The sequence below is a fragment of the Hyperoodon ampullatus genome (genome assembly GCF_949752795.1).
Source record: "Hyperoodon ampullatus genome assembly, chromosome: 17".
Taxonomy (NCBI): domain Eukaryota; kingdom Metazoa; phylum Chordata; class Mammalia; order Artiodactyla; family Ziphiidae; genus Hyperoodon; species Hyperoodon ampullatus.
In genome coordinates, this window is record NC_136930.1 from 12,959,955 (window position 1) to 12,972,798 (window position 12,844).

At 35.2% G+C, this 12,844-nt stretch overlaps 1 protein-coding gene across 1 annotated transcript in view; it reads left to right on the plus strand.

The window, feature by feature from the left end:
* PREX2 (phosphatidylinositol-3,4,5-trisphosphate dependent Rac exchange factor 2) overlaps positions 1-12,844 on the plus strand; it is a gene marked incomplete at both ends in the record, with an annotated part of 282,561 nt that overhangs the window by 125,421 nt on the left and 144,296 nt on the right. The window contains 4 exons of the mRNA XM_079722715.1: positions 2,501-2,604; positions 3,312-3,361; positions 5,936-6,011; positions 10,231-10,303. Of these exons, the coding sequence (XP_079578841.1) occupies positions 2,501-2,604; positions 3,312-3,361; positions 5,936-6,011; positions 10,231-10,303 (303 nt within the window). The remainder of the gene's footprint in view (positions 1-2,500; positions 2,605-3,311; positions 3,362-5,935; positions 6,012-10,230; positions 10,304-12,844) is intronic.

A 12,844-nucleotide genomic window follows, 5' to 3' on the forward strand; every position in this document is an offset into this window, starting at 1 on the left:
TTATCAGGATCAGATCAGTTGTAATGTCCAATTTGGTATACAGAACTTTTGTTGCTGGAAATGACCTTTTTTTTTTAGTGTCCAAAGTTAACTAATAGAGATTCTCCCAAGCCTAGGATAAGTGAACATATTATGCAATTTCACATTAATAATTTTATTAGAATGAAGAAATATGAGCCAGGCAGGCTAGTTTCATTAGCATGTGGTTCCAGCTGCATTTTAGTGAAAATAGAATTCCTAAAATAAAGTTGAATGAGCCATCTGTTTTATAAAGAGCCAGTAAAAAAAAAAAAGTTGACTGTTAATGCTATTATTCACATTGCAAATATTGTTGAGAACTTCATCAGAGGCAAAGCCTTGCTGTACTGGGAATTCTTGGGTTGAGGCAGCATATGCTTTCTCTGTGATATGTTGATAATGTTCTTCTTGTCTGGCTTTATTATTTACATTATAAATGCTTATGTGGGAATTCAGAGGGCTCATTCATTATAGCCAGTGGTGTGCTGAAGTTGGCTGGTCAAAGCTGTAGAGAGCTGGTGATTAAATGTTTAAAAAAATTGCAAGCTTGTAGTTAAGCACAGCTATTATTAAAATTAAATTATATAAACATATAAGTACCTAAATTATATTATAAACAAAGGTAATATATCCTTAGAGCTCATCACTTCTTAATTATTTTACTACATTTTATTGTTATCTATGGTCTTGATGTTATTTATGTCTATTATTTTTGTATGATGAAAATACTAAATAATAATGTGTCACGGCACATCTCATTCTGTGTTCAGTGGCTTTATTTTGATAGCTGGAAATTGGCCAGTGTGGGAGTATTTGATACCGTGGAAACTGGCGAATGTCACACATCAGTGCTCCTTCTTCCACAGCACTAGAGAACAAGCTGTTTATCATTTACCAGTACATCCCTGCTAATATCCAGCATCACAGATTTGTTTAAAAGATGTCATTCACCTACCTTTCTCATCAGCTAATAAACCCATTTTCCATGCTGGAGAAGTTGGGGGAGTGGATTTGTATGCAGAACTCTTCACTGTTTTTCCAAGGCAACAGCCTAGAGTTGCAGATTAGCCCAAGATTCATTAGCAAAGTCACAAGAGTTTACCTTACAGTGAAGCATTCCATTTTGAACAGGTTGAACCACCACTTGTTTTATTGGGGCAAGATACCTTTGGGCCCAAGTTTCCATGAATTTTGGGACATCAGTATAATAAATTATTTCAATGAATCTTAAGGGATAAAAATGGGAATAGGTAGATTTCATAGGAGAAATAAATAACTGGTCTTGAAACATGCCGTGGGATTTCAAAATATTTCTTCCGATTTTATTTTTCTTTCACATATGCTTTTTCTTCTTTTCGGCTTAATCTGGGAAAAAGATGCCCAAAAGTTGTGTTGTTTGTCCCTTCTTGGCAGCAAGCCTGTCTCAGTTTTATGGCTGCAAGCCATGCATTTGGTTTGGATAGATGAGGGTGAAATTGCTGAAACTTTGCATATGCATGTGTGTGTGTATGTGTGTGTGTGTTACAAGTCTCTTGGCTTTCTTCTGGATTCACCAATGTAGTTCATGAGAATTAATTCTGACAGATTTTTCTCCCCCTTCAACATTTTTAGCAAAAAGTAAAACTCTTCTATGTAATCATGAAAATAGAGCCCATTGCAACAAATTATCTCTTCTGCAAATTTTTCATGCCCCATAAAGAAAACATTTACATGTAAACTCTTTGAGATTTAATTTGAGGTTTTTCCTTTCTAGAAGTTTTTTTTTTTTTTTATCAGACTACCTAGAAAAAAAGGAAACTTGAGAGAAAGTTTAGTAGGAGTCTTTATGATGGAAAATCTTATCTTAAGGATGGAAGGGAAGGATGACCACTCTCATTTTCCACTGAGGAAAAAAAAAATTAAGTGACGTGTAAGAAAAGCATTTGTCAGTGTAAGAAAACTGTTAAAATTTTGGAATCAGTTACATACTGAATTTATCTAATCTACTCTGAAGATCTAAACACAGGATGAATGGTCAAGATTGGTATTTGTGTGGTCTTGGCCTGATCGCTGTGGGATAAGACAGGTAAATGCTAAAATTCACTTCTGGGGCTGAGAATCAAATTATAACTCACTAGTTGGAGTATCTGCTATTCGAAGGGCACTTTTTGCTTGACTTTGTGGCATTGTGAAGAAATAGAAAACACAAACTCGTCTATTTATTTAAGTGTAAATCACTACGCAAACGCACAAGTGCATACACTATGCTACCTAAATGTGGCTAACCTTAATTTAGTTCTTCAGTCATTACATGGAAGTTGTAACTATATTATACAACAAAATCTTATCATGAATCTTACTATCAAAATACTGGATTAGCATTACTATGTTAGGAAAACAAAAACTTTTGATAAAACTAAAAGTTTCAGTATTTGGGAATATGTTTTTTATCTGCCAGTTTTTAGATTGTCAGGATTTTAATATACTGTTCTTATGTTCTTAGTTACGGATAAACATCAATTCAAACCAGAACAGATGTTATATAGATTTCGCTATGATGATGGAACCTTTTATCCAAGAAATGAGATGCAGGATGTGATTTCGAAGGTAACAACCTCTCCTATAACCTTTTATCAATAAAAGAATTCGTGTTGTCGTTATCTTCTTAGCTTCAGCAAGATAAAATGCTGTAGAGAGACTTAAAATAATTCTGCCGGTATTGAAAATTTTTACATGACGTACGTAAGCAAGCCTCTCGACTTTTTTCTTGCTATTATAAGAATTAGAATGTTAGATCATTGTTTTTGTTCTCTTTATCTAATTCTACAAGGGAATAGTGCAGTTGCATAACTCAGAAGATTATATCTGTTGAAAACTGTTTCACATGTAGCAACAAGTGGTCATGATACTTGAATAAATTTAACAAAAAGACAAATACATAAAATTTATGTAATATCAGTTTTCTTTGTACACTTGACAAAATTTATATTGACATGTAATGATCAAGTAGTATGATGGACCACTGCATAGATTTATATTCTGTTTACATTATATCTCGAAATTTTATATTTTAAGAAAATAGTTTTAAAAGTCCTCTGTGTATGTATATGTCATATGTATATGAAAAATTCGTAGCACAATTTAATCCTGTTTTTAAAGATTTAAGTTATATTATTTTTATGATGTAATGTAACATTTGAATAATAGGGTAATGATTTCAGCATGTTGACAGTGAATCTACTTTACTCAAAATTTCATTGGTTTGTCCTTTGAGTGATCTTACTTGCTTTTGACATATTTTTGTTTTACAATAGGGCGTACGATTATATTGCCGTCTTCATAGTCTATTTACTCCAGTGATAAGGTGAGTCTAGTTTCTAAGTTCTGGGAGGTTAAATGGAAATATTTATATTGCATATTAGATAAATATTATTAAGCTGGAACTTAACTTATTTTGTTTTTCTTCCCAAAGTGAATATTTTACTTTTAAGGATTAAGTCACAATTTATCTGAAAATATTTCTGAATTTTCTGAGGCTCTAATTATACAGTTTCTTCTACTCTTTTTATTCTGATTTCTAAAATTATTTGCCATTAATTCATAGTAAATTACAGGCTTGATTTTGAAATGATCCACCTTCAGTTAATATTTAATAAATAATAGTTGACTAGTTGGTAGAGGATTTCAAAATACTGTTTACTATACATATTTACCATTATGGTTACTTGTATAGTAATTTTTTTCATTAGACTGTGTAATCAAATCTTGGATATGTATTTTATTTCATAATATTTTCTTTTAATCATCTTTTATCCAAAGAAAAACTTTTGCACTTGAAAATTAAGAATTGATTTGGAGTTAATAATTATAATTTTCTCATTTTTTTCTGTACCATGTTTTAACTTCTGAAGAGATGCCTTTTTGTTTTTTAAAGAGAAATCAGGATTCATTCTCAGTTTATCTCTTTAGAAAAACAGCAGAAAACTTTGAGTTCTGTGTTATGATTACTAATAGAGGTCATCAGTACTTTTGTAATATGCCCTGGTATACACTAACTGGTAGGATGTAATGTAATATAAAACTAATTTCAGATGGCCAGATATCATTTGGAGTTTATTGACTAAAATGTATTTTTCAGAACAAAACAATGAACATACTATTTCTAAAATGAATATAGAGGCTTTTCAGTCGTGGCTATAGAATCCAAACGTTTGATGGACAGTGTTTCTATTTTTCACTCTGGTTTCCAATTCCAAGGAAACGCAGAGCTTAAAAAAAAAGACTCCAAAAGTTGCTGATAAGTGTTGGAATGCCCACACTGCAGGTCCTGAAGGAGAAAACAGAATTTTACCTACTACTCCTGAAAATGCCCTGTCCACTTTCACAAGCAGGCTTCACAAAGTAAAAAGAGGTGAAAGGAACCAACATTTGTTGATTCTCTGCTATATTCCTGTCACAGGCACTCTGTAAATATGTTGGATAACGTAATGCTAAAAGATGGTTACTTAACAGCGCGTGGATACTTAAAGTTTTTTTCTGCTAAACTAATAGAAAATGATACTGGATAATTTTTTCATGCCACATGTATGTATATGTAGATTTCACATGTGAGAAAATGTGTTCTGAAAATATATTTTAGCCATGTGGGATTTCTTATCAAGAAAGTTACATTCTGAAAAAGCTGATAAGAAGGAATTGTTCTTTGGCTAGAAATGACGATGGTTTATGAGTTGTCCAAGGTAAATTTATGAGGAAAAAAACCCATAAAACAGATGGAATGTACGATAGTCATGTGTGAACTCAGCTTATGAAAAGAAAAATGACTTGGGTGAAGAATCCACAGACCCACATGTGGTCTATAAAAGACTGCCCTGTCCTTCTTATTGACACATGGAAACCAAGATGAAATGGGTGATGAGGTATCAGAAATAGGGAGGTAGACTTAAAAAGATTTTTAAAAATCTGCTCTTGATTACTGGCTAACTAGTTCATTCACTATTGAACCCTCAGAAATTTCAATCATGTTTCAGGGAGCTTTTTATGAAAGTGGATGAAATGATGTCAATATTAATTGTAAACTACTGACAGAAGCTAAAGAACCATGAATATAGCCAGTAATTATTTGTCACGCCAAGTTGATTGCAGTTTGGATTTTTTTGACATTTTGAAAAGACTATCATTTTCTCATTCCATTTTGATCCAGGCCTGCAAAGTAAATGAATTATAGGTTTCCACCCTTGGGGCCTTGTTCTGATCATGAGCACTTTGTTGGTATCTAACTAGACTTTGAAACGTTTCTCAGAACTGGGAAGTCTGCAGAAAGGAGAGTCTGCTGTGGAGAGCCAGGATTCCCTGGGCTGCCTGGGGATGCAGTGTGGCTGAGTCCATGCTCTGATCAGACAAAATGGATGACGAGGTTCTCGGTGTGTTTCCCTCAGGACAGACCTGAGGTCTCCCACTACAGCTGAGCCTAACGAATAATCCTCTGGGGCAAATCCTGCCTTCCTGGAGAACTCAGGAGCAGAAATACAAGTGGTTGCTTTATTTTCCATATTTTGAGGAGATTTTTCATAGACTCTATCTTGATTTAAAGGGAGGGAATTCTGTTTTATTATTCTTTTACTAATGAGCTATTGTATTTCTAGCCAAGTTATTACCAGGTAACATAGCATTAACAATCAGTTTGGATATAGGAAAATGTGAAAGAAGAAATGTCCTGTTTTGGTATCCTTGTGGGTTTCTTCTCCTGGTGTGAGCTGGTGAAGGGAGTTTTCAGGTGTGTACACCTTGTAAAGCTGTCTTATTTACACATAAGTGGGACAGTCGATTCAAATCACATTGAGTAAACTTCTCTGTTGCACACTGATATGAAATGAAATGGTTCCTTTTGCTTACTTGTCCTCTTGCTTAATGTTTTTGCTTTCTCTTTCCTTTATAGAGATAAAGATTACCACTTAAGAACCTACAAATCTGTGGTTATGGCCAACAAGCTGATAGACTGGTTAATTGCACAGGTAAATAGACAAATAGAAGTTGCTGAGTTACATTCATTGCTGCTTTAGACTTTGACGTGACTTAGGTACTTTTTAAAACTCCCCAGTTGCCCTTGAGACAGTGAAATAACTTGACCAAGTTCATACAGCTAAACTGAAACAGAGTTAGGATTTGAACCTGGATCATCTGACTTCAGAGTCCCAGACTTAATTTTTATGCGATATTGTCTTTCAAGAGGAAGGTGTTTCTTGATTCAAAAATATCATCTGAGATCCATCAAAAAAATGAAGTATAATTTATTTATTTTTTTTTTTTTTTTTTTTTTTTTTTTTTTTTGCGGTACGCGGGCCTCTCACTGTTGTGGCCTCTCCCGTTGCGGAGCACAGGCTCCGGATGCGCAGGCTCAGCGGCCATGGCTCACGGGCCCAGCCGCTCCGCGGCATATGGGATCCTCCCAGACCGGGACACGAACCCGTATCCCCTGCATCGGCAGGCGGACTCTCAACCACTGCGCCACCAGGGAGGCCCTGAAGTATAATTTAAATAAATGTGCATGTACTAAAATTACTTGTATGTTTTGTTCACTGATTTGTTTTAAGGTATCCGGTTTTTAGTCCTAGCAGGTTATTCTAATCTCCCTGTGCCCTCCTCTCTGTTAGATAATAATTGTGTTTTGATAATATGAGCTTTACTTCTCTGAAATGGATTGAAATTTCCAATTAGCCTGAACAGGGGAGGGTGAATGGGTGAATGCAATAAGATGTATAGTTTACGTATTGCCCTATGTGTATGGCTAGAAGCTTTTGCAACTGAGATCTGCCCTACTTTTCATGCTAATGGTAATGCTTGTCCTCCTAATGCAGCTGTAAACTTAATAAGCCCATAGGTAGACAACATCACAAAATATTTACCCCTCCCCACTGGCCCACTCTCAAGCTTCACTCCCCTTCCACGCCCCCCCCCCAAAAGATACAGTATCCATCTGCATACACTGTAAATAGGAAAGTATAAAATTTGTTGTGATTGTTGTTCTGCTTCTTTGAATGTGGGAGCTGATAGCTGGTATTGAGAAAATGTTATTTGCAACTCAAGGCATCTAGCCCTTCATAATAGATATTCAAATATAAATTTATTTAAATGTTTTATTATACTAGATCAAGTAATAAATAGTCAAATGTTTTCCAGGGATTAAAGAAAAGGCTAAGAAAACTGATATCCACTTTGACAGAACTTACTATTTTGAGAAAGAGGATATTGCTTGGTTGAAATGTTGTCATTACATTTGGATATTTGAGTCAATTTACTTTTCTGTTATTGAAGAAATTAGCCTACCTCCTTTGTTGCAAGTGGATAATAATGTCTGATGCTCAGTCATAGAAATGTTTATTTTTTGTTTCAAATATTAATGTTTAATTCACATTTGATTCATCTGTGCACATACATTTTGAGATTTTTATTTTTAATATTAACTTCTACACTATCCAAGACCACCTATTTTTGCATCTTATGGCACTTAGATTTATTTTATCTAGAAATTAAGATCTTAGATTAAACCAAACAGTTCTTTTTCGAAAAAACCCAAATTCCTATGTCCAGTGGGTTTACTAGTGTGAGAGCCTTTTTATAACACTATAGTCAGTGTGTGTCATTGGGATTGGTTCTATATTTGGTAACAGAGTTGGAATTTCACCTAGAAATTAAACTGTTACAGAATTCATGTACTATATGTTGATTATATGAGAAAACTGAAGAAAGTTTTTTTGAAGCAAAAGCTGATGTTGAATAAATATTTAAAGTTCTGACTCAGGAAGTCAGTTATCAACTTTTTTTTTTTTTTTACCTTTTTGGCACTTTTACTTTCCAAGTGTGAGTATTAGAAGACTAAAATAAGTTGCTCAAAAAAACGGACCAAGTTGCAATTCTTTTTTTCTTCAGGTTTTCTTAGTGGTCTGTTATGACAACGTCTGTAGAAATTGTACGTAATAGAAATTGAAATGGACTGGGATTCAGGTAATCTGGTGTCTGATGACAGTTCTGCTGATAAGCAGTTATGCAAACTTGATTGAGTCACTTAATCTCTCTAGATTTTATTTTCTCAACTGTTTTCTGCTTACTGGACTAGCTGTATATGTCAGCTCTTCTCTATCACTTAAGCTTTATGATTCTGATAGTGTAAAACGTATCCAAATGTACGTATCAGACCTGATTAACTCTAGCTTCAGATTAGAACAATATGGGCTGGCTGTGAAAAGAAAGACATGGTAATGGAGTGATAAGAGAAGGATAAATTACAGTTCTTGATCTAAGATGAAAAAGAGATATTTTAAAAGTAAGGGTCTCTTTCCACCAAGGCTCTCAAGTGATAATAAAGCTTAATTTCTAGCATTGACCGGGACACTGAGTTGACTTGGAGAGCTTAAGGTGACCAAATACAGAACTGACTCCAATGTGATAGTCTGTATGTTGTTTGGAGTATAGTCTGGATCTGACAGCTTTTGGATGATGGTACTTATTATATACCATATTTTAAGTGACTAAGTTCTTCACCAGATTTGAATTGCTGGAGGGCAGGGAAGTATTTTTTGTTTGAGTGCTTTACTCTCTGTAGCACTTGGCACGCTTTGTGGCAGAAAAAAAAAATCTTTTGAGTGAACTCATAAAAGTTACTTAACAGCTATATTTTGAAAAGGGCACAGATGCATTATCTAAAGATACAGATTATAAATGTCTTGTTAGTTAACAGGAGGGTTAGTGAGGGGTGGAGTTGTCACAGCATGAGGTGGCACTTGTTTTGGTCCTTGACAGACAGATAGGTAGAATTTAAATGTGTGAAGGGTAACAATTGGGGGGGGTCAACTTGACAAGAGTGACCCCACCTTTGGAAAATGAGGCTGGAGGGGTAGGATGAAGTTAGGATTATGGGAGGCCTGGAAAGCCCAACAGAAAATTTTGATATTTTATGATTTTTAAAAAAGAGTCAGTTTAAAGTTTTGGAACATGATATTCCTGTGTAAGAAAGTTTAATTCTATAAAGGCAATAAGTTAGAGAAAGTACAGGAAAAAATTACGGCAATTTAGAAGTGAAATGAAGAAACACTGGGTTAGGGTGTTGAGATAGAAATGAAATAGAAGCCAGAGAGAAGAGGGGATGGATTTGGTAGAGTATTGTACCTAAGAGCTAAAACACAGGACTAGGAAAAATGAGATAATATGTAGGAAAGTACTTCTTAAACTGTAAAACATACAACTGTCATGACATACAGACATACACACATATATATTCATATGCAGTCGGCCCTCTTGGGATCTATGAGGGATTGGTTCCAGGACCCCTGAAGATACCAAAATCCACAGATGCTCAAGTCCCTTACATAAAATAGAGTAGTATTTGCAAATAACCTCCCATGTACTTTAAATAATCTCAAGATTACTTATAATACCTGATGTAATGTAAATGCTATGTAAACAGTGTCTGGTCCTGCAATTCAAGCTTTGCTTTTTGGAACTTTCTGGATTTTTTTTCTGTGAATAATTTTGATCTGTGGTTGGTTGAATCTTCAGATGCTGAACCCGTGGTGACAGAGGGCAGACTGTATATGAATTCGTACTTAAATGAATAAAATAGATGTTTTCTAGATAAAAATCATAACAAAAGTTTGCATTGTGCTTTCTTTTGGGGATCAGTTATATGAGCTGATTTTTTCTTTTTGGCAAGATAGAGAAAGAGAAGCTTGCATTTGCTGACTTCACTGAACAACACACTCTTAGGGTCTTACGAGTCACCCTAGATTAGTAGGTTTCTTTGGGGGCACTTAAAGAGCAAGGCCATTTTGTGGAAGGGAGGTGATAGCTGAGATCACACATAATAATTTTTACTTAGCAAGTTTTATTTAGTGAGTTTTCAATATGTAGGATGTTTCCTTGATACATAATTGTGATATAAGATCAAAGAAATAAGAGAAAGGGATCATTTGTGGTAGCAATAAATTTTAGTTACCTATGTATTTTTCCTTTTAAATAAGACATTTTTCTCAGGAAGTATGAAATCTTTATTTTTTATGTAATGTCAGAAGAAGATATTTTCATAATCACGTGAATGTTTTATAACCGTTAGATGGATCGTGGCCTTATGAAAGCAGCGTCTGTCCTAATGTATGAATGGCTTTGTCAGTACAGTGCTAAGATACAGGAAAATCTTCAGTTGCCTATTAACTTGTACAGGGCTTTTGTGGTTAACAGGGGGATTGCCGCACCAGAGAAGAGGCAATGATATTTGGCGTTGGACTCTGTGACAATGGATTTATGCACCATGGTAGGGATTGTTATTGTGGGAGCTTACAGATGTATTTCACTGTTTTGTTTTGTTAGGACACTGGGAATGTCTCAGTGTTCCAGGGAAGTCATCTAGAGACAAACCAGCAAGACTGTCTGGGTCTTGCCATGTGTCCCTGTTGGGTCACCACATCTGCATTCAGTGTCACTTTGGTGCCTTTGCTGTGTCTAACGACACTTATCTACCAGTTGCCATTACTTCTCTTCTGTTTTTCTAGACTGATTCCAAAAAAGCAACAGCTTGAGCTAGAAGTTTCTAAAAAAAAAAAAAAAAAAAAAAAAAGCTGATATATCTCTTTGAAACTATTTTAGGTCAGACCCATGTTTTTCTTTTGAATGCCAGTATATATTAAAATGATTAAATGAGAGCATTTAATCTGAACATTTATTGTTATTTTTAGAAAAATGCTTTCAAAATATTCTCAGAGAACAAAATTATAAATCTCTGGAAAAAAATCTGTTTCTTTTTGGCTACTAATTAAAGATTGAATTTCTTTCTTGTTTGATGACTTCATTTCCCTTAAATTTGTAAAAATAATGAGACTTAGTTTTCCCTCTCTATTCATACCATCTTATAGATTCCATAAACCCAAACAATCTCTTTTCATTGTTAATATTTGCATATGTGTATATTTGATAGCTCTTGTACCTATTTGTCAATTACACTCAGAAAGTTGTTACCTTTTTCCAAAGAAAAGAAGTACAGCAAAAGTTACAGCGAGTTTGAGAGCATCCTTGGTTATCATATATTCCTTTGGGAATTCCATTACATTCTAGTATCTCTGGACCACTGTATGAGTTGTGATAGGGGAAATATCTGTCTTTGAAGAGCCAAGAATGGAATGGAAGGAATGCCATCATTATAGGGGATTAAAACTATAATATCAACCTTCAAAGGTTTTGATTATTTTTCTCTTTAAAGTATCAAGAAGCAGCAATTTTATCTAAATATTTATTGTCAAATATTGAGTTACAATGAAGGTTTTCCCTACGAAGGTCTCTGTCAGTAAAGCACAGCTAGTTCCACTCGTGCCTGGCCTTATTGATGTTCTCTCTCCCTGCCTTTAGACTGACTATTTGGTGGAGGAAAACAGTAGTAGCAGAAACACCATGTGAGTTTTGGGAAACTGCTTAGGTCATGTAGGCAAGACCTAACTCGATCTCAATTATATCCTCATTTCTCTTGTCACCTACAACTTGTGTTACCTTTTAATTTGTGGTTGGTAGTTTCGTTTGTTAATTCACGTTGCCAACCAGTCCTTCATTCAAAGGTCAATTCCTACATACAACTAGTCAACGATTATGATTTGGACCTCTGTTAACATAATGAAATAAAAGAGCTGTCATTTTTGGTTGCCTCCTATAAGCCAAGTTATTTACACTTATTACCTCATTTTAGTTTTGTCCAACATTATGAAGAAGGTTTTACTGCCTGCATTTTACAGGTGAGGAAACTGAAGTTCAAGGAGTTTAAGTAACCTTCCTAGTGTTGCACCCAGAATCAGTCCCAGACCTGGAATTTGAGCTCCCGGTCTGTCTTATGATAAAGCCTAACATTCTACTGTGCCCTGGGACTACAGATCTTAGATCCCTGACTCAGTGAATCAACCTGTCTCAACAAGTAAGCTTTAGGGTATAAGGGTAGATAAGGAGAAATAGAGAAGATTTCTCTTTTAAGACACTTTGACAGTTGTCAGGGCCTCACTGAGTACAAATTCTTTCTATTAGTATTTAGCTTTATTATTTTTTTATTTTTTTCCGGTACGTGGGCCTCTCACTGTCGTGGCCTCTCCCGTTGTGGAGCACAGGCTCCGGACACGCAGGCTCGGCGGCCATGGCTCACGGGCCCAGCCGCTCTGTGGCATGTGGGATCTTCCCGGAGTGGGGCACGAACCTGTGTCCCCTGCATCGGCAGGCGGACTCTCAACCACTGTGCCACCAGGGAAGCCCCCTTAGCTTTATTTTTAAAAAGGCTAACAAAACATATACCTTATATCATGAGTGCCTGGAAGCTTAGGGACTTTGGGGGGAAATATTAATGTTCAGATAAAAGGGAAGAAACTGACCTTTGCAGAAATAAGGTTATTTGAGAATAATGTTTTTACAGAAAAGAACTAGGAATTAGTGGGAACTAAAATCACTTTTCACACAGAAGATGTGTTTCTGGTTTGAAGGGTTGGAATAAAAGCGACCACAGTGGGAATTGCTCCCACACATAAGGGCAACAGTTAACCCATTTGAATTTTCCCATAATTGTGCAGGATATTAAAGACAGAAATGTTTTTGTGTTTTTACTTAAAATGTTTACTACAAATTCGAAGCACTGTAGGTTTCTATGTTTTGAACTGCATACATTTTTTGATTCAATATAATCTTTGACTTAAAGTTGGGTTTTAATCTGGAAAGGTGGCAGACTTGGTTAAGAAAAATAAGTTAACAATGAAAAAAATACTCCTTATTTTAAAAATTCAAAATGCTTTAGGTAATAGTAATCTAAAGGAAACACTGGCTTGAAATTATA